We start from the raw sequence: 27,465 nt of genomic DNA on the forward strand, positions 1-27,465 counted from the left end.
CCTTGTTTTCCCCATCTGTAGTTTGGGGATAACCTCTCGTAAGAAGGAAGAGGAATGCTTACCTGCCGATAAAGAGATTTGGCACAGGGCCCAGGACTCACTATAAGTGCTCATCAGCTAGCTGTTCACCAGAAGTTAGCTGGGGGCACTGTTCTGTGAGGGTATTTCTTATTTTCGAGCTTCCCCGTTGTCCAAACTGCTGTTGTCATCTGTGGAATGACCATCCTACTGAGGTTTGGAGGGGACAGCCCGCAGGAGGGCTCGGATGGGAGGAGGAGGGGCTAGGCCTCCGAGATTTGCTCATTCATCCCGCTCAGGCTTTGGGAGGTGGGTTTGCATTGCTTTGTTTGTTTGTTTGTTTTTTCCAAAAGCTAACCAGCTCCAGGTCCAACACTCCTGCTCCTGGTGGCGCTGGGCGGCCCCAAGATTGGGTGGGGGAGTGGGAGTCGGTAAGGGGGTACCAGACAGGACAGGAGGGTCTCCGAAGGGATTGGCCTTTCTTCTTCACCAAAAGCCCCTGCCCCTGGGTCCCCAGGTCAGCCCACCACAAACCTCACTGGTCCAGGAGGAAGATACCAGTTACCGGGCACTGAAAGTCAGCCCCACTACCACGTCGTCATCAGGTAAGCCTCAGAACAGTCCCTGCAAGGTTGCCAGTACTAGCCTGATGTTACAAACGAGGAAACCGCGGCAGAGCCATGATTTGAAGGCAGCTCCACCCATCTCCCTGAGCCTTTGTCCTTGACCCCAGCACATTCAGCAGGCTCCCGAAGGGGCCAGGAGCTGGCTCTCCCATAGCGACTCTCAGGCCCACCTCTGCAGAACCCCCGGGGGAATGGCTGTTGGGAATTACGAGGGACCTACGAGAGCACAGAGTGGAAACACCCATTGCACAGATGGGGTTATGCAGGCTGTGGGAGGGAAGGGGTTGCCCCAACTTCATGCAGGGAATAACAGAGCCGGGACAAGAATGGAGACTACCGGCTCCCATCCCAGTGTCCCCCCACCCCCACCCCCGCGGCCTCCCCACCCATCAAAGCTCATGAAGGCCCAAACTCCAGGTGTCCAGGCTGGAGCAAGACCCCGGGGCCCAGGCCACACCTGACCTGTATTAGGCTCTGTCCAGCCCACACCCAGTAGCGGCCTCCAAGGGGCAGGGAGAGGGGCACCTGCTTCTAGGTGCCCAGCAGCAGCCACTCAACAAACTAGTCCACAGGGTCCAGCAGGACCCAGAGAGCTGAGGGAAGGGTCCCCCCCATGACACGGAGACCTCCAAAGGCTACTTTCTGTTATAGATTTATTTGATATTTGAACGGAGTCTACAAGTTCAGACCCTCACGTAACGGATTGCTTCATGGTCGTCAAAGGCTAGTGTGCATTATTTCTGAGGATTACATCCGCTGACATGACACAGAAACACAAATGGACAGACAAAGAGACATAATCATGAAGACAAAGAGACGCTAAAACGTGCCTTAGTGTCCAAGTGATTGATCTAAGGCGGGGAACCCTTCTAATGCAGGGACCCCCGTGACTTATCTAAAGTGAGGAGGCTTCTTGCCACCAGGCGCCGAGAGGGCTGCGTGTGTATGGCCTGGCACCTGGGACAGACACTGGAACCCAAACCTGGGGAGCCTGCCCCTCCCGGTGACCTACCCCCCCTGCCCCCAACAACCCCGCCTCCAAGTGTCTCTCCTGAAGGACCAGGAGGTGACGGGGCTGATGTTAGCAGCTGAGGCTAGGGATGCCACTGGGCAAACTCATGACACAGGAGATGGGAAAGCAGAGTCCGGGCAAGGCAGTGCCTCCTGTCTCCTTAACACTGCGATGACAGACGGATGGGGGGCGTGGAGCACCGTTCATCCGGGGATTAGCCAACCCGAGTCTCCTCCTTTCTTGGCAGCTCCAGAACATTCCCTTTGGCCAACGGCCACAGAAATGAGTGCCTGCCAAGACACATGGAGGAAAAAGAAAACAACAAGACACCAAAAACAAAACAAAACAACACAAAATCCCCGCCCTAGGAGAGGAAAGGAACAAACAGAACTCCTGGACCAAGGTCACACCAGACTGGAACACATCCTACAGCCTGCAGGCCCCGTGGGGGAGGGGCAGGGGGAAACAGTTCAGTGTCTTGCTGCTCTGCTCAAGGGAAGCTGCCGTCCTGCCCTGAGACCCCAACTCACTGGCCTTCACTGGTTTTTTTTTCAGGTTTTTTTTTTTAGTTTTTTTTTTTTTCTTTTTAATACCCAAACCATCAATTTTCAAAGCTTTAAAAAAAAATGTTTTTTTTTTTTTTCCTTTTTACTTAAAAAAAAAAATCTAAAATTGATGAGACAAGCCCCAGGCCTGGCCTTTCCACCTGGTGGCCTGCTGTCCCCTGGGCCACACCGCCAGGGCCCAGCCCAGCACCGCTGGGGCGACCGTCGTGGCTGGTTCTCCCTGGACCGCTCTGCTCAAGTCTGGGAGGTCCTACCGGTGGCATCACCAAAGCAGGAAAAGGGGAAACTGCCCACCCTTCCTTACATACTCCCAATCGGAGCTGAACTTTGTCGGGAATGTAGAAGTTATCCAGAGGGAGGGGAGGGGAAGTGGAGAAAAATAAATACCAGAGCTAAGTGGACAGCCCCGGGGAACCGCCTCACACAGAGGCGGCCTCCAGGGGGGCGGCCCTGATTGTCCAAATACTGCGCTCGAACACATAGGTCTCTGATCTCCCCGACAGGCGCCTGCCCTGGCGGGCGTGAGTCTCAGAAGGAGGGAAGGGGCCAGCCCCTCAGGTCCGGTCCCGGGCCCGTGGCCACAGCCCAGCCAACGTCCAGCCCCAGGCTCCGGCCCCGGCTGAGGCCCGGCTGGTCGTCCCTGGGTCCCGGGGCCCCCGAGGACTCCGCGGCCAGCTGGTGCTCAGCCGTACGCCGGCGCTCAGGCCTGCTCCTTGTCCGCCCTCCACAGCCGCTCCTTCACCTCGGGGGGCAGCGTGTTGAACAGGTCCTCCTCCACCACCAGGCCGCTGCGCTTGAGCAGCGGGCACTCGCCCAGCTCCACGGGCAGGCACTCCAGCCGGTTGCCCCGCAGCTCGATCTGGGTCAGGTTGGTCAGCTCGCCCACCCTCGAGGGCAGCGACTGCAGCACGTTGTTGCCCAGGTGCAGGGCCCTCAGCTTCCGGCACTGGAACAGTTCTGGGGGCAGCGCCTCGATCTGCAAGGGCGGGAGCAGAGAGCCGAAGTGAGAGGTGCAGCTCAGACCTGGGGCCTTGGCTGAGGCTTCTCTCCAGCCCCTCACCCCAGGCACCAGCCACTCCTCTAAAACCCATTTCAGCTCCCTGGGCCCCCGGCCCCAGCACCGTCTGGCCTAAAGCCCGCCTGACCTCCACCTGGGTAGGAAGTCTTAGCCCTTGCGCTCACTTCCTCCGGGAAGCCTTCCCTGACCTCCTGGGTCACCTAGGGCACTCATGGCCCCCAGTGTCACCGATCCCTCTGCAGCAAAGTCGCTTAATCACCTGTCACTCCTGGACCAGGCTCTGAGAGGGCAGGGCTGGGGCTCCCTGGTTCCCTGCTGTCTCCCAGCGCTTGGCACCCTAAGAAGCAGGTCACACTGGCCAGCTACTGTCAATCCCGCCCCCTCCTCCACTGCCCAGGGCTCCTCAGGAGCCAGGCTGTGGGGCCTGCCTGGTTTAAGAACGATTTATGAAAGAGAGCGGCACGCTGAGAAAATCACACACCCCAGGTGCTGAGAAGCGCGGGGAGCTCTCTGATAGGGGTGGGGACCCCAGCCCTGTCACACCTCCCTGTCCTGGGCCTCAGTCCCCTCATGTGTTAAGTCACACCCTGATCATGAGAGCAGGGGGCCCGGTATGGGTCACCCCCTCCTAAGTTTGCAAAACCTGAATGGTGGGCAACCCCCCCACGCAGCTTCCTCCCCAGTGGGCTCGCCCTGAGCACTGATACTATTAGCTCATCTGCCCGTCAGAACCCCCTATAAATACCACATCAGCACTTCCTCTGCTTGCCAGGTCGGGTACCATTTCACCGAGGAGGCCCTAAAGAAGCTAACCTGCCCAGAGGTTCACAGCTGGAACAGGGGGGAGCCAAGCCGGAACCAGGTTCAACAGCTTGGGCTCGGCTATCTGTCCACACCGCCGGCAGAGCGAGGAGCAAACAGTGGAGCCCAAGTGGGTCCCTGCTTAGTCTCTGGCACACAGGAAAAGGTCCATAAATGCCGCCTTCTCCCCTGCCCTTCTGCGAGGAGTCGGCTACAAACCCGGGTTCTCGCCGACCCTATTTGCCAGAACGGTCTCCTTCAGAAGGGCTGGGCAGGAGGGCCCCCACTCGATCCCACGTGAGGATGACGGAGGGACTGTTTCATAAGCCCTGGGAGGTGGCTCTGTCACGGTCCCCATCGTCCTGCTGAGGCCTGCAGAGGCGGGGTGTCCAAGACTGCATGGCCACAAAGGTCAGGAGAAGGTGGAAGCAAGTCTGCTTCCTCTGAGTCAGAGCCCGTGCCAGGCTCCCATTCTGCCAAATATGGCGCTCATTGGCAAGGCCCTTTCCCTCCCTGGGCTTCGGTTTCGCCCCTGTAGAACGAGAGGTAGGACGGGCAATGCCTCTCGCCTTCAGTGCTCTGTGGCTGAGGGCCTTTGGGTAGACTTGGATCTTGGGTGACTTGTTGTCTGAAAAGAGACCCCTGACGTGGGTCTCCAAAAATAGCCATCGTCGTGCCCAGCGGTCAAGGATGGAGCCAAGGTGGCCTCCAGGTGAGTAGGGCTGAAGGTCAGGGACACGAAGGTGAGAGGGCATGACGGGAAGTGGGCTCCCGCAGGACAGAGGGGCCTGAGTCTCCCAGAGAGCCCACTCCCCCCACGACACACACAGGGACCCCTGACCTCTGTCTGGTGGCTCAGACAGGGGTCAGGGCAGCATGAAAGGCCTGGCCCAGGGGGTGCCACAGCTGGGGTTCATGTGCAGAGCTCCGTCCCTAAAACGCCCCTTCCCCAGCACCCCCTGCCCCAGCCAGTGAGCTGCCTCCAGGTCCCCCAGAGAAAAGAGAAGGTGCCCCGGCGGCTCGGTGCCTCGCACAGTCACCCCATCCTTTGGACCTGTCCTTTCCCAAAGGTGTCACTCGGCTGCGGAAGGCTTGGGGTCTTATTCTCTCCTCCCTCCCAGGGACCTCGATGGCTCCCCCCTCAGCACTGAAGTAGGCCCAGATTCACCTAGTCTTTGAAAAAAGAGAAACATGCTCCCAGAAGCCTCTTGGGCTGTTCCATCGCCCTCCCCCCCATCCCGACAAACCACGTGGAAGAAAACGCTGTCTCTCTTCAGCTGTGATCCAGCTTCCGCCCCTGTCCACCCCTGAAACCACATGGCCAGAGTCACCAACAGTCCCTCCTAACCACTGGACCCGAATCCGTTCCTTCAGCCGACCATCCCACGTGCTGTAAGCCCACACGCTTGAGCCAGACTCCTCTCTCCCTCCGTCCTCTCCCCGCAGTGATCTCGACAAGGACGCCTCTTCCTCTGGGAGCCCGGGCAGGGACAGAGAGGACTCCCTGAGCTGCAGACTGACCCAACATGGTCCCTTGGGTGTCCCAGGAGCCCCAGACACCCAACATGGGACATACACTCTCCTCTCTGAAAACCAGTGACCCCTCCTGCATCCTGTTCCAACGACCCATCTTCCCAGGCAGCGAAGTGAGAAACCCCAAGTCCCGCAGACCTCTCCCCGTTTCCCCCATCCAACCCAGCCCTATCCTGCGGATTCTCCCACCAAAGTCTCTCCACCCAGGGCAGCCTCCGTCAGTCAAGGCCTCACCCCCCACCCTGCCCACCAAGGTTTTCTGCCAGGTCTTGACTTCTCCCTCGTGCCCCTCAAACCCAACCCCTCACGGTGCAGCAAGAACAATCTCTCGCAATTGTCAGTCAGCTCGTTTCTTCATCTACTTGGAGAATTTGGTGAATATTTGCTCTGTGTCAGGCACTGAATGAAAGAGCCAAGATCCACGTCACCAGACGAGGGCAACAAAGATCGCATGGAAACACCCGGGAAGAACAGGACTCCTTCCGGCCCTGACCTCAGGGGAAAGTCCAAATTCCAGGGGCCGCTATATCTCACCCATCCCCCCCGCCCCGCACTGTCGGGACCTACTGGACTCTCCGTTTCCCCTTCATCGGGCTAACTTCCCCTCGTCCTCGGGGCCATGGGAGATGTCCCTTCCTCCAGGACGTCTGCCTGCCCTAAATCTGGGCTGACACCACCCCTGTGTGTGACCAGGAGCCTCCAGATGGGCAGCCGGGGGCCTTTATCTGTCCCTGGGACCCCAGCACTTTCCTCTACCCTACGAGTGCTCGAAAAACATCTGCCAAATCAATGCAAGAATGAATAAATGAATCTGTAGACAAACGAGCACCTTTCACGTCTATTCACGTGAGCTTAAACCTGGGGAAAGAGCAGCTGAGGGCCTGAGCTGGGTCCCGTCACCCCTCCCGGTCTACCTGCAGCCCCGGGTGGCTCACAAGGGAGGAGCAGAGGGGCTCCGGTTTAAAAGGATGGGCCTGACAAGCACCAGCCCAAGTGAACTTTTCCTCTACTAAGGCCTCTGGCATTCCAGGAGCGGGGACAGGATGTGATTAAGCAGTGTGCTCAACACGGTGAGCAGGGGGTCTCCTTCCTTGGGACAGCGTGCCTCTCTCCAGCTCCTTTCCTGAGGGTGACCTCAGCCGAAAGGCCTGATGTGACCTCGGGGTCCTGCTAAGGGTGAGGAGCCAGGGGTAGGGGATGGAACTGCGAGCCAGGCTGGATGCCTGATGGGTCCTCCACCTGGAAGGGGGGCCCAGCAAGCCCCGGGGAGCCCCACAGAGCCAGTGCAGGGCCAGTGAGCCGCCAGGACACAGGAGGCAGGTTACAAAGGGTCCTGAGGTGCCTTAGTCGGGCCCATCTCCAGGGGCAATCTGGCCCCCACACTATGATGTGGGGGAAGCCCTTAAAGAAGGAGCTGGGATCTGTCTGGTGCTCCTCACATGTGGCTTCCCCCGAGGAGTCCAATTTTTCTGATTCACGGCCTATCCCAGGCGGGGGCAGATGCTCCCACTTGAAGCAATCTGGGATCGGACCTCGGTCCTTGGACACTCACAAAGTCATAATCTGGGGGAGGAAGACAGAGTTTGCGGCTCTTTCTCTGACACTTGGAAAAGTCAGGGTGGTTTGCAGTAAGCGAGGCTCAGGGAAGAGGGGAGGGAGGCCCAGACCCTCCAGTCTGAGTGATACTGGAGGAACTGCGTCCTTTCCTGGGGCGGGGGCGGGGGGAGCATTTCAGGTCCCACATGCCCCTGTGCCTGAGGCTGCTGGAGAGAGTTGCTGCCCGGAGCACGGTGCCCACACGGCGTTGGCTGCTTGGTGCCCCTGGCTGCGGGGGAAGGAGGCGCAGAGGCGGTATTGGAACCAGGTCTCCACAGTCCCCACCCCGGGCTTTGGAATCCTACCACCACTTGCCTCCACGTGTCCCCACCCTAAAGTAGGAAACGGGAACAGGTCACCCTTCCCACAGGTCCCCAGGACGGGTGGGCAGGGGGTGGTCCTTCCACAGCTGCGGCTTTATTAGCCCCACAGGGGCCAGACCACAAAGCCACAGGAGCACCCAGCTCTCAACCCCACCCGCCTGCCTCTGAGAAGGGACCCGTGGGTGTGGGGGCTTCCCTGGCCAGGCAAGGGGCCGGTACACAGGGCTGGTACACACGGTTTCCTGGGCGTCTCCAGGGCGTGGCCTCCCATACGGCTGGCCTGAAATGGTTTGCACAATTTCCTCTCCAGAAAGGCGGGTGGTGACAAGCACAGGGAGAAGGGTGTGTGTTGTGGGTGTGTGCAGAGACCACCCAGCTCGGCCTCCGTGAGCACCAGCCACCCACGGTTTCTGTGCCCCGTGGGCCCAGGCCGGCCCCTCAGCTCCCGATGTGGTCTAGAACAGGCTCCAGGCTAAGCCTCACCTCCCACAACCCAACCCTTGGACCTCTTGTCCCTGCACGTCCCTGCCTATGAGAAATCTGCCCCAGGTCACCTCCGCGGGGACAGACCACCATCCCTCCCGGCAAGAGGATTCTGCAACATCCCGTGGCAGAGACAGCCCCCTCACAGCCCAGCGATCCCGAGTCAGGAGATCCAGAGGAGGAGTAGGGGATGGCCCCGGAATCTGTCAACCAGCCCCTCCTGGGTGGTTCTGGGACCCACAGGTGAGGACAACCCCACCCCCCCACCCCCAGCCAGGAGCATCTCCGACCACCCGGAGATGCCGAGCCTCCCAACCAACCCCTCCTCCCATGCCCCCTGCCCGGGGCGCTGAAGCCGGGGCGCCGCAGCCGGGGCGCCCATGCTCACCCGGTTGGCCGTGACGGCCAGGTTCTGGAGGTTCTGCAGGAGGCCGATGTCGGCGGGGAGGAAGGTCAGGTTGTTGTGGCTGAGGTCCAGGTAGCGCAGCTTGCGGCAGTAGAAGAGCTGGGTGGGGATCTTCTCGATCTTGTTGCGGTTCAGGTAGAGGCGCTCGAGGTTGGTGAGGTTGCCGATCTGGATGGGGATGTAGGCGATGTGGTTGTACCAGAGCTTAAGGCAGGTGAGGCGGTGCAGGTGCTGGAAGCTGATGATCTCCTCGATGGTCTTGAGGTTGTTGTCCTTGAGGTCGATCTCCTGCAGGTTGTGGAGGCTGAAGATGGAGTGCGGGATCCGCTCCAGGTCGCAGCGGATCAGCTCGAGCTCGGTCAGGTTGACCATCTTCTTGAGGCTGTTGAGCACGATGAGCTTGGTGCCCTCGTTGCTGACGGACAGCTTCTGCAGGTGCGCGCCCACGTCGGTGACCACCTGCGGCAGTTTGCTCAGGTTGCTCTTGAGCCGCAGCACCTTCAGGCGCTTGAGCTCGCGCAGCCCGTCGATGACGATGTAGCGGTTGTTCTCAGCGCTCAGGTTGCCCGTCAGGTGCAGCTCCTCCAGGGTCTTCAGGCTGTAGATCCACAGCGGGATCTCCTTGATGTCCGTGAACTTGATGTGCAGGGCCCGCAGGTTCTCACGCAGGAAGGCCAGGGCGGGCGCCTCGATCTTGGCCGCGGTGTGGTACAGCCAGAGCTCCTGGAGCCCCGTGAGCTGCGCGATGCTGGGCGGGATGGTCACGTCCGGGATCAGCTCCAGCTTCAGCACCTCCAGCTCCACCAGGTCGAACACGGTGTCGGGGATGCCGCTCAGCATGAACAGGTGCAGCTCTAGTTTGTCCTGCGCGTTCTTGGTGAGCCGCTGGCGCAGCTTCTCCAACGTCCACTCGTTGTTGAGGTTCAGCTGGCGCAGCTTGTTCTCGCTCACCTCCGACAGGAAGACGGCGAAGCGCTTCGAGTAGAGCGGGTCGTACTGGTCGATGAGGTGCAGCATGAAGGCGAAGTCGTTCTTGACGTCGGGGATGTCGCTGTAGCTGCTCTCCTCGCGGATGGACTCGAACGAGTACTTCTTGAGGGAGCGCCGCAGCATCCACCCGAGCGTGTACATGCAGACGAGGCCGTAGAAGATGACCAGGCTGATGTAGAAGGACGCCAGGATCTTGAAGAGCGTGGCCAGGGGGTGGGCGCAGCGGTAGGTGCGGTAGCCCGTCAGGCTCTCGAGGTCCACGGTGCAGTCCACGTCGAACTTGATGTTGTGCACGTAGTAGACGGTGTAGCAGATGATGAGGACGAACTTGATCACCTTGATGATGGTCTGCCGCATGTAGAGGCGGTACACAATGTCCCCCTCTTCCACATGGGTACGGAACTTCTTCACCTTCTCGAAGAGCGCCTTGGCCTGCTCCCCCTCCTTCTTGTCCAGCACGCCCGTCTCCGAGCGGTCCACGATGCCCTGCTCGATCCGGGACTTGGTCCGCTGCAGCATGGGCACGGTGGCCTCCACGTCCTCGCTGACCGTTGACGACTTCTTGTCCATGGAGCCATTCATCTTGCTGAAGGCCGGCTTTGGGTCGCTCTCTTCCACCACCGTCTCGGACAGGGCCCGCGTGGTCCAGGGCGAGTCGAAGCACTTGAGCAGGATGGACACGAAGTGCTCCAGCTTTGAGCTGGTGCGCGGGAACTTGAACCAGAAGTTGCTGCAGGCCAGGAAGATGAGCGTGTGCAGAAGCACCAGGTAGGGGAAGTACTTGGCGAACCAGTGCAGGCGGTTCTCGTAGCAGACGGCGTCCACGTAGTTGTACTGGTGCCGGTCCAGGTCGTACCTGATGCCCGTGGGGCCCGTGCCGGGGGTTGGCAGCACGGTGGCGTTGGGGTAGCTGGGCTCTGGGCCCGGGGCTGCCCAGCCCCGGAATGAGTCATTGCAGGAGTCCTTGGTGACCCACTTACAAGGCAGGCAGATCATCTTGTCCTGGGTGACCTGGAGCGTGCCCCCGAAGACCGCAATCATCAGCATGACGATGGAGATGTAGTCGGTGAACACATCCCACCACGGCTTCAGGATCCGGTATGCTGGCTGCGTGTCCGCAAAATAGCGGAGCTCTGTCACTGGAATCATGGTTCAATCTGAAAAGGACCCACAGGAGGGGGTTAACCAGGGCGGCCTGGCTGTCCGGGACCCTGGAGACGAAGCACCCACTGTCCAAAATTCCACCTGGTGTCCAGCTGGGAGACGTCACAGCCTTGCCACTCACAAGGGGGCCCACCGATCGGCCTCTCTCCAGATGCCAACTGGTCACCAGGTAGCTGGGAAACTACCACCAGAGAAGGCAGGCCGCCTCCCCATTTAACAGACATGAAGATTGAGGACTGACGTCAGGAGCCGCGCCGACAGATTGCTAACGTGGCCTCCCTGGGGTTCCAGCGGGAGCCATCAGGAATTCCTGTCCAGACTCCATCCTATTAATGATCAGACTGACCAGAGGGGCTGGTTGAAATCTCTCAGTTCGCTTGGAACCCGGTGCCGTGACGCTGCCCCAGTGACCGGAAGAGGTTCCCTCTAAGTGTTGGAAATCTAAATGTACAAGAGGGCGCTCGATGTGAACTCACTTTTGTAAAACAAATGGGGAAGTTTAAAAAATTCCGCAAGGGTTCATGTAATTATGTCCATACAGGATCCGAGGGGAGAGACCCAGACACACACAGACACACACAGACACATACACACGCACAGGCACACACACGCATGCGCATGCATGGTAGGGAGTGGGGCCTAGCAGAGAAAGGACAAGAAAACAAGACTGGTCTCCGCCCCACGCTAGATGACGTCACATGTAGATTATTACCTCTGGCCGTGTGCATCTACATGTATATAAGGAACTAAGCTCAGGGAAGTAAAGTCACCTGCCCAGCATCACTGTCCTGCTCATGGCAGAGTCAAGACCAAACCCAGGGCTGTCCCTCCACCTCCCCACCTGGGTCTTCATTGCTGCGCAGGCCCCCTGTCCACCTGCCTACGCCAAGAGCACCAAGAGATCACGCCCCGGAGTCCAGCTTCCCTGTCCCCTGGGGTTCCCAGAACTCAGGTCACCACGGGGCCAGCAGACACCACCACCCGCCCTGGGCCATGGGCTCCAGCCCAGAGGTCAGCCTTCTCAGGGAGGCCAGGACTCCCAGGCCAGGGTGAATGGCCACCCCACAGGAAGGCCCGGGCCGCTAATGACCGGCTGGTTCCTCGTCCCACCCACACTCCTGGGAAGGGGGCACTCCAGGGGCGGACCCGCTGAGTCATACAGCTGGCCTTCAGCTGAAAGACACTTGGGACACTTGCCCCTCCCTTCCCAGTTCCCCAAGTCCACATCCAAGCAGGCACCCAAAGGCTGGGGACAGGAAAGGAGGAGGGGCCAAGGCAGAGGGCCTGAGGGCATGTAACAGCCTGCCCCTGGAGTGTCCAGAAAGAGACTACCCCGGCAGGACGCAGGACGCCAGACGCTGGGGGCGGTGCAGGTTCCGACCAGGCAGGATGTGGCTGCCGCCTTGCCATTAGGGAGAGTGGGCGTGCCGGCCTTCCCGCCAGAACACCCAGCCTCCCAGTGAGGAGCTGCCCCTGGGCCCCTGCTGTCCCGGGGCTTTCCTTGCATACGTCACCTCTTGACTTCCAAGGTGGACGCTGTTCACTGCTCCGTTTCGGGTGAGGGAACGGGAGGCTGAGAGAGGGAGGAAACCGCCCCGTCCGTTCCCTTCTGGCATGCCTGGCTCTTCCCCTCTTCCAGCCCCAAACACCTGGTCTCAAGCACATCCTGAACCTGCCACCAGCCCTTGGCTCAGTCCTCCCGGGACAATAAAAGTGACCAAGGTGTGTCTACGCCTCAGGGGCCTCTTGGTGAGCGTGTGGGCAGCAGCGGGAGAGGCAGGGGAGTGTCCAAACTGAGCCTGCAAGCCTGTGACAGGGCAAGGGGCAGTCGTGGCTACAGCCCCAGAGACAGATGCCAGCTCCCCGCGGAGAAAGGCTTCACGGAGGCTCAGAGGGGCCGAGCCAGGGGCCCTGGCTTGGAAAGCAGAGCTGGGGGTCCAGCGCAGGACCAGCCTCATTGGGGGTGGGGGTGGCCTGTCCAGAGGGTGGGGTCACCCTCTCGCTCTGCCGGGCTTCCACCTCTCCTCGGCCACCAACTCGTTGTGGAACTCGGGACAAGTCACGGCACTCCGCTCCCCCACTCCCCTGCCACAGGGTTTTGGGAGAACGCTGGAAAGAAGCTACAGGGGCCAAACCCCAGGCCTTAGTCCCCAGGGATGCCAGGGAAGGGGCTCCTGCTCCACGACCAGGCCCCCAAGAAGAAACAGCTAGGGGGCTGGGCAGCCTGCTCTCCAGTAGCTCTTGCTGAGGGCGTGGGGCAAGTCGGGGCCAACAAGGCTGAGCTGGGATCTGCCGGCCTTGACCTCGCTACAGGGCCTCGGGGAGGCCCTGGTTGGCTCCTGCCCTCAGGTTCTGCACAGACACCTAAGCATCGCTGAGCAGCGCCCCCAGAATGTCAGACTCGGTCGTGCTTAGCGCAGAGTGGGGCAGGTGTGCCGTCCTGCACGCCGTCACGCTCCTCTGGGGCAGGAGTCTCGGGAACACAGTGGGTGCTCAGCGAAATCAGCGGGTCTCAAGAGAGGGCGGCAAGGGAGACGGGGCAGGGCAGGGCCTGGGTGTGGCGGGGAGGCAGAGCAGCAGTAAGTTTCGGGGGATGTGGGCAGGGCTGCGCACCGGGCAGGGAGGAGAGGAAGCCGAGGCAGGGGTTCCTGGCCCTACCAGCTCCACCCAGCCCAGAGGGCCCTGGGGAAGGAAACAGATCCCCTAGGCAGGGATCTCCCTGCAGGGACCGGTCCCAGGAGCCAGTGACTCAAAGGCACTAAATACCCAGTGGGAGGGGTGTGAGTGGGGGTGGGGCAGCAGCCATTCCCAGACCGAAGACTCAGGCCCAGTCCAGGACGTGCATGCGGCTCTGGCACCTTTTTTTTTTTTTTTCCCTCAAGGTTGTTTTATTCCGGTAATATACACACAGGATAAAATTTACCCCTTTCACCTTTTTTTAGGTCTATGATTTAGGGTCGTCGAATACACTTCCACGGTGCAGCCGTTGCGCCACCACGGGTCTGCCGAAGGCTTCCACCTGGCTGAACTGAAACCCTGTCCCCAGCTAAACTCTAGCGCCACGGTTCTTCCCCAGTCCCTGGCCGCCACCATTCTACTTGTTTTTTGTCTTTTTTTGGTTTTTTTTTTTTTTTTTGAGAGAGAGAGAGAGATGCGATGGGGGACAGAGGGAGCTGGGAAGAAACAGAGTCTTAAGCAGGCTCCACGCCAGGTGCGGAGCCAGATGCACGACTTGATCTCATAACCCTGAGATCAGGACCTGAGCCGAAATCAAGAGGCAGATGCTTAACCCACTAAGCCACCAGGCGCCCCTCTACTTTCTGTCTCTATAAAGTTGACTAGCCTGGGTACTTCAGAGAGGTGGAATCGTAATAGTATTTGTCTCGTGGTATCTGGCTTATTTTGGGTAATAGAATGCCCTCAACATTCATCCATGTTTTGGCACGGATGTCGGAATTCCCTTTTCTTTTTTTTTTTTTTTTATATTTTATTTATATATTTGACAGAGAGATAGAGAACACATGTAAGCAGAGTGGCAGGCAGAGGGAGAGGGAGAAGCAGGCTCTCCGCTGAGCAAGGAGCCTGATGTGGGGCTCCATCCCAGGACCCTGGAATCATGATCTGAGCCAAAGGCAGCCGCTTAACCAACTGAGCCACCCTGGCATCCCTTCCCTTCCTTTTTAAGGCTGAAATATTCTCTATAACCATTTTACAGACAGGGAAAAACTGAGGCTCAGAGAGAAAAGCCACGTGCCCAACTTCACACCACCTGTAAGTGACAGAGGCCACCTTCAAAGACAGATGCACAGGGGAGCCCGGACATGCAGGGCCTCCAGGGGGCCATGGTGGTAGGGCAGACCCCACGTGGCAGCTCACTTGGAACAGGGCTGGCCCGGCTGGGAGAGTACCACAGGCAAATGGGGCAGATCCAAGAAGTGGGGATTTTCCTTCCCAGTTACAGAAAGAACCCTTTCCAGGCCATTTCAGGCAGCCAGTGTGTTTATCCCCTCCCTGCACTGAGCCCTCCCTAAACGGTATGGTGTCCTAGCAGGGGTGTGGAACAGCTTCCCTCCCAGGGCCTGTTTCCCTGTCCTGAAGGGAGCAGAGACTGCTGTGGATGTGACCACATTTTGTAAAAGGGGGTCAAGGTGCCCAGAAGCATGTGATCCCAGACCTGGGCCCATCGTGGATGCCTCCCTTCCAACTGCATCCCACCCTGAGGTCTGCCAGCGAGGTCTTGGTTCTAGAGCCGCTGATGGCAGCAGACACCCCCTTGTCCTGGTCACTCCTGCCTCGCGCTGGCATGGAGGGAATGACGCGTCCAGGAGTCAGGACTCCTTCCCTAGAAGGTGGCACACTGGTCCCCCCGTCCATAAACTGGGGGGTGGGAACAGATGCCCCGCCAAGTTCTCAGGACTATCAGGAGTCACAGAAATGAGGATTCCCAAACTGCCTGTGTGTGGCCCCCAGGTCAGGAGGAGAGCAAGCCCCGAGCTACATGGCGTGAGCTTAGTGCTAGAGGGACAGCAGGGCCAGATGGGACTCTGGCCTGGATAGTGGAGTGACCCTGGGCAGGTGTCTTCATGTCTCTGAGCCTTAGCAACCCCCGATTTGAGGAAGGGGGCTGAATCAGACGAGGGCCTGATCCCCCCAGACCAACCCTGACTTCAACAGACAGTCAGGGGTAATTGAAAAGTACCCAGAACAGGAGCAGAAAGGAAGGAAATGGAAGAAGGAAAGCCACCCGCAGGCCTCGCAGACACCTGGCAGAGAACCGGGTAGGCGGGGCCTGACCCAAGCAGGGCAGCGAGTACCTCCTGCCACTAGAACGCAATGTGGCCTTTTCAATGGACCAAGGAGCTCTGTCTGTAAGGCTACTGAGAAAACAAGCGAGATCCAGAAAAATAAATAAATACAGTCCCATAAACCCTTGACCAAAGTCCCTGCACTGTGGGGGGGGATGCCCTCTCAGAGTGGGAATAAGAAATAGAATGAAAGGATGGGGCACCTGGGTGGCTCAGTGGGTTAAAGGCTCTGCCTTCGGCTCGGGTCGTGATCCCAGGGTCCTGGGATTGAACCTCGCATCGGGTTCTCTGCTCAGCAGGGAGCCTGCTTCCCCCTCCCTCTCTGCCTACTTGTGAACTCTGTCAAATAAATAAATAAAATCTTAAAAAAAAAAAAAAAGAAATACAATGAAAGGAAACTGTAATTTTTTTTTTTATCAGTGTGCATTATTTTTGTGATTGAAACAATAGCAGAGTTCCAAAGAAACAGCTGAAAGCAAGAAAGAAAAAAAGAAAGGAAGAAAGAGGGCGCCTGGGCAGCTCAGCTGGTTAATCATCTGCCTTCGGCTCAGGTCATGATCTCAGGGTCCTGGGACTGAGCCCCACACTGGGCTCTTTGCTCAGCAGGGAGTCTGCTTCTCCCTTTCCCCACCTCCCTTGCTTGTGATCTCTCTCTTTCTCTCAAAGTTCTGTTTCTCTCTCAAATAAATAAAATCTTGGAAGGAAGGAAGGCAGAGAGAGGGAGAAAGAAAGAAAGAGAAAAAAGAGAAAGGAAGGCAGTAAGGAAGGAAGGAAGGAAAAGCGAGATAGGTTGGCCCTCAAGTATGGGGATCAGGTGTTCTTTCAAAGCCCTGAGAGGGCAGTTCAGGGAGGGCAATGGGGAATTGGGTCAGATCAGGTCAGGTCTCTGCCATAAGAGGAGGGGGATTTGGAGAGGATCCTGAATAGAGGACAAAGACGAACAAGTTAAAGTCAGGCGGCTAAGAAAAGACAAAAAGGCAATCTGCCTTGCTGTCGTCTGAGTTCTGGTCCGGCTCCTTCTCCCTCTCCGGCTACTTCTGCCGGAACTCTGAACCCTCCTAGAAGTCAGGGATCAACATCACCACTGAGATGGGAGACTTCTGGCTGCCCCCAGGAAAAGCTCAGGAGGCAGTGGGCAAGAGGCCGCCCAGAGGGACTTGGGAGGGTGGGAGTCTCGCAGGACAGTGGCCACTCCAGATTCATCCGGGTCCCTTAGGTAGAGCCCAGAATACGGTGGAGAGATCTGCTGAACTGGGCAGAGCCCGGGAAGGAGGCAGTAGGAGGGAGGACAGCGATTGTCTGGGAAAGATTCTAGCACAAGAATCAGTTATGGGAATGTTCATCGTGGCGTTATTCATGCCCTAGGAAAACTGGAAACCACCAGATGCCCATTATGAGCTGACTGGTTAAATACTTATTAAATGATCAGATGATAGAATACTATGAAATAATGAAAACATGTTAGAGCAAGACACCTGATGACTTGGTGAGAGGAAAACCGTCTGGAGTATGTTAATGCCGACGTAGGAAACAGGGGAGCCTGGGTGGCTCAGTCGGTTGAGTATCTGACTTTTGATTTCGGTTCGGGTCATGATCTCCGAGTCGTGAGATGGAACCCCATGTCGGGCTCTGCAGTCAGCACTGAGTCTGCTTGAGATTCTCTGTCTCTCTCTCTCTCTCCCTGTCCCTCCCTCTGCTCATGCTCTCTCTCTCTCTCTCTCTCTCTCAAATAAAATCTTTAAAAAAACAAGAATATCTACAACAGTTTGGAAGAACAGGGTGGGAGGACACTTACTACAAAGCTACAGGCATTCAGCCAGTGCGGTGCTGACGAAGGGATAGATGGATGGACCACAGGAACAGAAGAGCAAGCCTAGAAACAGACCCCGAAATGTCGGGAAACTGACATGACAGTGTTGGCTTTGCGGGTCAGGGGGAAAGAGCGGGCATCCATGAATGGAGCTGGCTCTCAGCTACTCGCGTGAAAAAGGCATAGCCTCATCCACTTCGTTATAAGAAAACAAACTCCAATGAACTGAAGACCTAAGCCAAAACCTGAAAATGTTTAAAGAAAGAGCTAAAAGATCAACTTAGGTCAGGAAAGGATTTCCCATCACAAAGAGGCATCCGTCATCCTTACAGGAGAAGGCTGATATCTTGGTCACATTAAGTTAAAATGTATGTACACCGAAGAACGTAATAAGTAAAAAGAACCCACAGACTTGTTAGAGATCTTTGCAACGTGCATAACTACAAAGGATTACTATCATGGACAAATACAGAACTCCTACAAACCCAAGAAAGAGACAATCCGATAGAAAGAAACGGTGAAATACAGAAATAGGGCATCTGGGCAGCTCAGTCAGTTGAGCATCTGACTCTTGATTTCGGCTCAGGTCATGATCTCCGGGACGTGAGATCGAGCCTGGAGTCGGGCTCCACACTCAGCAGGGAATCTGCTTGAGGTTCTCTCCCTCCCTCCCTCCCCCTGCCCTCCCCCAACCTGCCGTGAGTTCATGCACACACACGTGTGCGCGCGCTCTCTCTCTCTAAAGTAAATAAATCTTGAAAAAAAATGAATAGACAACTCATAAGAAAAAATGCAAGTGGAAATTAATATATGAAATTAATTTCTAACCTAGTTACTAATCAGGGAATGCAATCAGAAGCTATTTCACTACCCTGTGACTGGCAAAAATGCTGAATTCCTCCCTGAGGTTAGGAAGCACACATCCTACAATCTAGCCACTTCTCTCCTAGTTAGAGATCTGAGAGAATCAGAGAACCGTTTTACACACACGTGGAGCCATGGACAAAAATGCTCACTGAGGCGTTGTTCCTAACAGCCGCAAATCAGCAGCCACCCATCCATCAACAGGAAAAGGATAAATCATCACCCTCATACGCTGGAATGCTAAAGCAATGAATTAATAATCTATACCTGCATGTACCAACAAGAACAGACCTCAAAAACAAACCTGAGCCAAAAAACACGCTACAGATTAATTCCTTACGGGTTAAGCAAGAGTTTCTATACCGTATATACCCTAGTACAGCTACAGAAGCATGCACAGAGAGCGCCCAGATCAAGATAATGATTTCAGGGGCACCTGGGTGGCGCGGTCGTTAGGTGTCTGCCTTGGACTCAGGTCAAGATCTCGGGGTCCTGGGGGGCGCCTGGGTGGCTCAGTGGGTTAAGCCTCTGCCTTCAGCTCAGGTCATGATCTCAGGGTCCTGGGATCGAGCCCCGCATCGGGCTCTCTGCTCAGGAGGGAGCCTGCTTCCCCCTCTCCCTGTGCCTGCCTCTCTGCCTACTTGTGATCTCTGTCTGTCAAATAAATAAATAAAATCGTTAAAAAAAAAAAAAAAGATCTCGGGGTCCTGGGATTGAGCCCCACATCGGCTCCCTGCTCGGAGGGAAGCCTGATTCTCCCTCTCCCACTTCCCCTGCTTGTGTTCTCTCTCTCTCTCTCTGTCCAATAAATAAATAAAATCTTTACCAAAAAAAAGATAATAATTTCATCCAGAGAGGGAAGAGAAAGGGATTGGGGAAGATGCTTCACTTGTGTCCCAAATATTTTGAGAAAGAGAGAGACTATATCTGAAGCAATTCGTGAAAATCATGAAGGTCTGACAAAGCTGAGTCCTGGATATGGTATTTGCTCTGGTTTCAACCTTTTCTGTGTACTTAGCCTACTTCATACAAAATTTACCAAAATAATCACCCGTTTCTACCCCTCCTGGCAGGTCTCCTCTCTGGTCCTCGCACCTGCCAGGCTCAGCGGGAGGCGGCAGGTCTGGACCCATTCATGGCCAGGGCGGCAAATTCAGCTCCTCCTTCCAACTAGCCTGCTGCTGACCAGAGCTGCAGCACCTGTGGTCTGTGATGATCCTGACCCAGCAGAAGGCGGTCCCACCCCTGCCTGGTGCTGCCCTGCCCCTAAGGAGCTGCCCAAATCGGGAGGAGGCAGCCAGACCCTTCCACAGAGCTTCCAGCACAGGTGGGGAGAAGCTGGGCTGGATTCCTCTGGTGAGGTCGGAGGATCCCTGCCCCTGGGGAGGTAGGGGGGAGGTCAGAGAAGCAACCGGGGGAGTCCCTACCTTTCCCTTGATGGCAAGCAGTTCTCAGGGAGTGCAAAGAGCATGAGCTTTGGAGCTGCGGAAGACACAGGTTCAAAGCCAGCTCTCCTCTGAAATCCTTCCATGACCCCAGGACCAATTACTAGCCCCAGGCTCTGTTTTCACAGCTTTAAAATAAGAATAGTGCTCCCTGTCTCATCTCTCTGGATACAGGGACCCAAAATATGTCCAAAGGGATATTACAAAAAAAAAAAAAAGAGAGAGAGAGAGAGCAATGCTATCCAGTAGAGGAAAACATAGATTCCATGAAAGAAGCCAGTCGCAAAGGACAAATATTGCAGGAATCCACTCATACGAGGTAAGCAGGCAAATTCATAAACACAGAAAGTAGAAGGGTGCGCGCCAGCGGCTGGGGGAGGGGAGGGTGCGGAGCGAGTGTTTACTGGTAGGGCGTTTCCGGTTTGCAAGATAACACAAATTCTGGAGATCCGCGGTGGCTGCCCCTGGACGGGACAGTGTTAATGCTGCTGAAGGGACACAAAAATGGTGAGGACGGTAATCTTCCAGTTACGTGCATCTGACCGCAATTTAGTGAAGTTAGGAAACGAGAAGCATGATCTCATTCTTCTTCAAAAAAAAATTCTATCAGTAACTTATGGCTGTATGCATAGAAAAATCTGGAAAGCTATACATAGAATTGTATATCGTTAAGTCCGCGGGTGGATAAGACAGGAGAGGGCTGTCTATACCATGCACACTTCTATCATTTAAAACTGGAGCTTTGAGGAGCTCAAAAGTATCTGGGGAAAAGAGACCTTCCTCACTGTGTGGTTTCAGAGATTGTAAAGGTTTACAAGTACCTGCCATCCACCGTGTTAGGAGAAGGTGAGCCCGCCCAGCCTGCCCCACCCAGGTGACGGATACTCCACAGGGCGCAGTCCTCCCTGTATGAAAGGAGAGCCCAGGCTGGGTAAGCTCAGACCCTGGGAACAAACGACCTTTGCTCTGAGCCTCAGTGTCCTCAACTGCAAAATGGGAATATTGCTGAACCGACCTCAGGGACTTACTGTGACTACTTCAATGACATAATGTATCCTGCCTGTCCCAGAGGAAGGTGCGCTCTGGTCACAGCTCACCGGCCATCGCAGAAAGCCCTCCTGGAGCAGTGAGGGAAGACATCCAGGTCGGGGCTGAGCCACAAGGACAGGCACAGGAGCCCTCCAGGACCTGCCCCATCACACAGGCTACACTCAAAAGCCTTGAACTTCTGGAGCCCCTGCCAGGCTCAGGGCCCCAGGAAAGGATGGAGGTTGAGGGTTGGTGATTTGCTTTCAGACCACCCCTTAGGGATCCCTCGATATTCTTGATTTCCCTTGAACGCTTCTTCCAGACGGGGAAGAGAGAGAAACGCCCCGCAGCCCACTCCAGCCCAGAGGCCGACCACCCAAGCATGCCCTAGCCCCTGTGCCAGCCTGCAGGCCTTCGGCTTTCACACTCGAGCCAGGGCCAGCGGGCTGGGCTGCAGGGAAACAGGGCACAGAGAGCCTTTTGTTCAAGACCAAACAGAGATGCTGGGCAAGCTTCCCAGGCAAGAGGGGAGGCAGGAGGCTGGCGCCCCTCCTCGTTCCACACTTGGGAAGGCGGTCTGTCCCACTGCCGCGCTTCCAGGGAAGGCGGAAGGGCCATTCCCCAGAGGCCTGAGGAAGACAGTGGGTCAGCAGCCCTGTCCCGGAAGGGCTCCGGGCCTGTGAATCTCCTCCTCGGTCAGCCCCCTGGGCCTCCTCTGGTCGCAGAGCCAGGAGTGGGAGGAAAGGTCTCACCTCGTCATCAGCTGCGCACAGCCCCCACCCACTCACGAGCGGGGCACTGCCCTCTAGGCCCCCACACCCACTGGGGGTGAGTCAGCCACGGGCTGGGGGCACTGCCTGGCTTGGCGCTCAGCCCGCAGAGAAAGGCACACCCTCACTTCCCGGGAAAGGAAGAGGGGACACAATCAGGGCAGGAGGTGGAAGGCACAAGTTTCGTTTCCAAACTGCTCTCACATTTGGGCTGGGCTTCCCAAACAGGTCTGTCCTCCTGCGATCTTGCCAGGCTATGGCCTACCTTTCGGGGTGAAGGGTAACCAGTGAGGGACACCCACTGGGGGCTCCCAAGCCAAGCCCACGGAGCAGCAGGCCAGGCTGGAGGCCCAAGCTGCCCCCTCGCAGGGAGCCCCCAGCTACTGAGACGGACGACGTTGTGTCCACTGCGTCCTGGCCTCAGCTCCCCGTCACTGCACTTGTGGGTAACCTTGGGAAAGTCACCAGCTTTCCCTCCCAGGGCTCTGGCTTCCTCATCTGTAAAATGGTTCATGACTTTATAGCGAGGCCTGAAGGACAGAGTCCGTGGAAAGCTCTGGCCCAGCGCCTGCCGCATATTTAAGACTGCGGTGTTAGCTGCCGTCACTGTCCTGCCAGGTGTCGCCGGTGCCTTTACGGAGGAGAGGTTAAATGACCCGCCCAAGGCCACAGAGCCAGAAGGTGGTGGGACAGAGCCCCACGGGGCTGACTTTCCATGACGCCAATCTGCCTCAAAGGCAAGCAGACCTTCCAAGCCCTCCCTGAGCACCCAGAACCCCAGAAATGCTTCCTAGAACAAGACCCCCTTTTCCTGAGGGGCACAAGGAACCAAGCAGTCTGCAGGGAACCACAGCAGAACACACGCAGATGCCTCTGATGAAGCAGGGATAGCTCGAAGGAAACTCTAGAAGGAAGCCCCACTCTGCCAGGTCTGGGCCCATGGGGACAGAGGGGCCTCAGTCGGCTACGAGCACCAGCACCGCGTGCCAGGACCGGCGATGGAATGGCGGGCTGGAGCACCCACGGGAGGCTGCAGACTCATCTGTGAGACCCCAGGGGACCGGGACCGAGGCCAGCCTAAGCTGTCTGTGGCCCGGCTCTCCGGGCTGCAGGGGGGCTGCCCCCCAGAGATCGAGACGCAGGGAGCCGGAGAGAGGGGTGATGGGCAGGACCCCGTGTGCCCAGCCCCCGCTCAGCACACCTGTCAACAGCCGACCCTGTCAGTGGGCGTGAGTTTGGCCCCGGCGCCTCTGAGGGTGTCTGGGAATTCTAGAGCCACTTTCCCTCCGGAGGAACGTCGCTCCCGGCAGGCTGTACGGCAGCAGTCCATTTAATTTTGAGGTTTTCGGCCCTCAAGAGACAGTTAAACATAGAACTTGCTCCGAGATGCAGTAGGAACGCACTGGGAAAGACAGCAGGGGATGTTTGTGGCTGGGAGTCAAAGCCATTCTAGAAACCTCAGTCCCACACATCCTTGAAGAGGGATGGCGAACCCCCTGCACATACTAGGGAGTCACTAGAAACCCCGGTCCTGAGGGGAGCTTGCTCCTGCTTCTACACCAAGGGCCCATCGGAGGCCGGGACCAGGGCTGAACCCGTCACCCTGCTCGGCGTCTGCAGCCCGCCAGCCTCACGCCCGCCTGGCGGTGTCCTCAAAATGCAGGTTCCTGCCCCCCAGCCCCTCCCCAGGTCAGACTCTGCAGGTGTTTGCTGGGGCGGGGGGCAGTCCCAGGGAACCCAGCACTGAAAGCAAGCCCCTGGGCAGCTCGGAAGTGCCCCGGAGCCCGAGAACCTGGAGAAGAAAAAAGGAAGGGAGGGTGCAAAGAGTCCAGGCTGCCAAGGCAGACATCCGGGTTCAAGTCCCAGCTTTGCCACCCATGCAAGAGCCTTCGTCCCTCTCAGCCTTGGCCTTGAACCTGCAAAAATGGTGGAACCACATCACAGGGGAGGACTGCTATGTGTATGCGGCGACCCGGCGCACTGCCCATCCGGAGCTCAGACCTCGGCCTCCGAGGACGACCGGGGGCATGAAGGCCCTGTGACTAGGAGGAGGGAGAAGGCGGAGGGGCCAACTCCTGGGGTCAGAATTGTCTCCAACGAGAAGAAAAAGAGACTGCAGGGAAAGAACAGGAAGAAACACAGGTGAGGAAGAAAGGCCAGTGAGCCTGACGAGCCCATACCAGGGACGGACCCTGCCAGACCACAAAGCAGGCGGCCAGACCTGAAACCCCTCCTGCCCCTACAGAGTGTCTTCAGACCCAGGTCACAGGGCAGCCCTCTCCTCACCTGCCCACCCTCCAGGTTACAACCCAAAAGGAGGAGCACCTGGGTGGCTCAGTCAGTGAAGCCTCTGCCTTCAGCTCAGGTCATGATCCCGGGGTCCTGGGATGGAGCCCCATGTCAGGCTCCCTGCTCATCGAGGAATCAGCTTCTCCCTCTCCCTCAGCCTCTCCCTCCTCCTGCTCATGCTCTCACTGTCTCTCTCAATGAATAAATTAAAAAAAAAAAAAATCCAACCTGAACGGAGAGGGGTGCACCTGGCTGGCTCAGTTGGTGGTGTGACGCCTGATCTTGGGGTTGTGAGTCTGAGACCCATGCTGGGTGTAGGGATTACTTAAAAATGAAATCTTAAGGGGTGCCTGGGAGCTCAGTAGTTGAGCGTATGCCTTCGGCTCAGGTCATGATCTCAGGGTCCTGGGATCGAGCCCCGCAGGGAGCCCACTTCTCCCTCTTCCACTCCCCCTGCTCACGTTCCCTCTCTCACTCTCTCTCTCTCTCTCTGTCAAATAAATAAAATCTTTAAAGAAAAAAAACCCAAAAATCCAAAACCTGAAAAGAGCACTCTGAAGGGACCAAGACTTCCCCAGGGCACTGCCGGGGTAAATGAGTCCGGGCCACACTCAGACAACACGGCAACCCGTGTGTGTCCCTCCCAACCCCCAACCTGGCCACTGCCCCAGGCGGACAGCAGAGACTGAAACCTCCCAGGCCTGCCCATGCCGTTGCCTCCACGCTGTCCCTGGCACGGAGGAGGAATTCTGATCTCAGATAAGTAGGACCTGCTGCTTCCTGCTCATCCCTGGCCAGAGAGACCTCGGTTCAGGCCTCCCCTCTCCTCTCCAGGAGGCAGAGTGCCTCAAAACCAACAGGAAACTCCAGCAGGGCAGGGCTGGGGTTTGCTGACCTTGTCCCAATAAACAGGAGAGTCAACAAAATCACACACCAGGCGTTTCCTAACCCCCCCGCCCCGTGCTGCTGCTGTAAATGCCCTTGCACACAGCTCTGAACCCCAGGGTGGCGAAGGGGGGAGCAACAGGGCCGCGCCGACGGGACTCACACGCAGATCCACCCCTGCCGGGGAAAGAGGGCCTGGCGGGGGTGGGGGGGTGGCGGGGGGGGGAATGAAATGGTGGCAAACTGCGAAGCGACAGCCCTACCGACGCCTGCCTGCGTGGGAAAGATGCGCAAACAGTAATAGTAGCTGTGGAGAGCGCACTCCTCCCCGTCCGTATCTCGGAGATGGGGATCACGGGAGACTTTCACTTTCCATGACATCAAAATCAAAACACTATAAAAACGTAACAGCGAACGCGCAACTATGTTAGTAATTACCCACCCCACTCCCCCAAAAAAAGATTCTTATTTCTCTTAAAATCTACGCTGGGGAGGGCCAGGTCTTCCTTAACCAAAAGCCGAGGGGACAGGTGGCCGCAGGGAGGCCTCGGGCGCTCAGCAAAGGACCCTGACCTGGGATTCTGGGATCTGGCTCCAGCCCCACATCCCTCCTTCCTTCCTGAACTCTTGGGCAAGCGGCTTCCCCCCACCCCCCCGAACCTCAGTTTCCACAACTGCAAACAGGGGACAAAGGCCACTGCCTGCACGTCCTCAAATGGCCAGAGAAAATCATCAATAACGGTGGTTTTATAAATTATAAAATGGGCCACCCAATGCCGCTCAGCTTACGGAACAGTCCCGGGACATACTCTGCTAAGTGCCTTCCCTCTATCAACACACTTAATCTTGAAAATACCCTACGGGAAGGTAAGGTGCTAAAATTATGGCCTCTTTACAGCTCAGGAAACCGAGGCTCAGAGAGGCAGGGTGACTGGACCCCGTCCCTCACTGAACACGTGACAGAGAGGATTCAAACCCACGTCTGACCACGAAGTCTGGGTCTTTAACCAGGGCACTCTCCTGCCTTTGGGAACTGGTTTCCAAAGGGCAGGCCCAGGAACCCTGGTCCCCAAAGGGGTCCAAGTGATCAAATAAGTGTGGGGACACACAGCGTGCCGGATCCCTCTCTGAGGAGGTCAAGCTTGCTCCGCACAGTCAAGGCTAAGAAGTCCCGCAACGGGGACAACCTGTTTCCCAGGGTTATCAAACCACCGTGACCGCCGAAACTCGCATTCCACGGAACACACCTCGGGAGACGTGGTCCCAAGACGGTCTGGTTAACAGCCCAGACTCACACGGTCTGCGCCGAGAAAGAAGAGAACAGAGGTTCACAACGAGAGCTAACGCGGGCATCTGAAGTCCAGCAGCCGCGTCTTCCCCCCGCCAGCCGCTGATTGGGGAGAAGGAAGAAGCGTGCTGTCTCCTGCCGCCTTTGCCCTGGATGCCCGGGGTCTACGGTAAGAAGAGCAAAGGACCGCAGAGATGGAGAGAGCGCCCTTTGCCCCCTAAGCTGGGGAAGGCACCTGACTCGGGGCTGGCCTGGAGGGAGAGGGGCCCCATCCTTACCCCGTGGACGACTCTGCTATCTGCGTGCTGGCTGCCGGTGCTGAGGCTGGCCCACGTCTGTCTGGGCAGGGTCTTGGCATTCCTCTCGCTCCATGGAAGCAGCCTCCCTACGAGAAGTAAGAGCTTCCGTCAGCCTTCCCTGCTGTGCTGTCAACGCTCTCTGAGCGCTTGCTTGGTGCCAGGCCCACGGCTGGGCTCCCGGGGTGACAAGAGGGAACGAGACAGGCTACTGGGAGATGCCCAGTCAACAGTTACGGTTGGCTTTGGGGAGCCCAGGACTCTGCTGGGGGCACCTGGCAGCTAGGAGAACGTGGAGGAAGCCTTAGACCAAGACCGGTGGGGTGGGGGGGGGCCCTCCCTGGACAAGGTGTTGCCCGAACTGAGTCTGGAGGAAGAGCAGAGGCTGGAGAAAGAACAGCCCAGGCAGAAGCACACGTTTGTCCGGAAGAGAGAGAACATGACATCTAGACAGCGCTGAGTGGTTCAGTCTGAGTAGATCTCGGACCGGAGGAGAAAGGCGGCGAGACAGGAGCCACAGGGGGAGGCGAGCTGAGTTCGGGCGAAGATACAGCCTCAGCCCAGACACACGAGTTCCACTCAAACACAAATTCCAGCCGGCACCTATAGGTCAGGGAGCATTTAGTGAGCACCTACTATACCCCGGGCACTCTGCTCGGAACCACTCACAACACTGCAAAGGACAAGTCAACAGGGCGAGGACGGAAGTTATGATCAGACCACAGTAGGGGCTGGGCAGCGGGGAGTGTCTAAACCGCTAGGAGTCGGGATGGTGGTTCAGCCACCAGGAAAGGCTGAAGGATAAGGAGGAGTTGAGAGGAAGGAGAGAGTGCAGGTGGGGAGTGCACGGGCGGACAGAGGGACCTGAATGGCTCTGGGAGGGACTGTGGAGCCTTTTAACCATGTGTACCAGTGAGCACTTCACGCACCCACTCCATGCCAGGCATCGTGCTGGGAGGAAAGAAGCAGAAGACAGTCCTCAGCCTGGAGGCGAGATAGGTCATTTACCCGGCAAACCCATACAGGGTGACGGCAACCAGCACAAAGGTACCCAGAGTTGTAAAGGCACAGAGGCCTCTAAGCCAGACTCTATCCCCACCCCGTGCTCCTCAAGGATGGGGTCCCCGCTAAGGCTGGACAGCCCAGTCACCTGCCCATGGCACAGCCTGAACCAGAACTCAGGCCTTGGGACTTCCGGTCACCGATTCTTCCAGGCCTCCCTCTTCCGGGAAATACACGCTGACCACCGCCAACATATTCACCCAGAGCTAATGCCTCCTTCCTCTGTAATCTTTCTATTATTATGCTGGCCACTGTGTCAATGCTTTCCTGCCTGCCTCTCCTCCCAGACCACAGCTCAGGAGGCCAGGAACTGCGTTCTCTAGCATCATTCTTGGTCCGGGCCAGGTACTTACTAAAGAATGGCTAAATGGATGAATGAATGAGTG

The 27,465-nt window shown here is 57.3% G+C and overlaps 1 protein-coding gene across 4 annotated transcripts in view; it reads right to left on the reverse strand.

Moving 5' to 3' along the window:
- Nucleotides 1-2,212: 2,212 nt before the first annotated feature.
- The window catches only part of LRRC8A (leucine rich repeat containing 8 VRAC subunit A), a 29,718-nt gene continuing 4,465 nt past the window's right edge, over nt 2,213-27,465 (reverse strand). For 2 of the 4 annotated variants that reach the window (XM_046021738.1, XM_046021737.1), the window contains exons 2-4: nt 26,000-26,106; nt 8,365-10,529; nt 2,213-3,198 (exon numbers count right to left, since the gene is read on the reverse strand). In XM_046021738.1, coding sequence (XP_045877694.1) covers nt 2,923-3,198; nt 8,365-10,521 — 2,433 coding nt within the window. In that variant the 5' untranslated portion in view covers nt 10,522-10,529; nt 26,000-26,106 and the 3' untranslated portion in view covers nt 2,213-2,922. The remainder of the gene's footprint in view (nt 3,199-8,364; nt 10,530-25,999; nt 26,107-27,465) is intronic. The other 2 variants (XM_046021739.1, XR_006820671.1) reach the window with 2 other exon arrangements.

The sequence above is a fragment of the Meles meles genome, chromosome 11, assembly GCF_922984935.1.
Source record: "Meles meles chromosome 11, mMelMel3.1 paternal haplotype, whole genome shotgun sequence".
NCBI lineage: Eukaryota > Metazoa > Chordata > Mammalia > Carnivora > Mustelidae > Meles > Meles meles.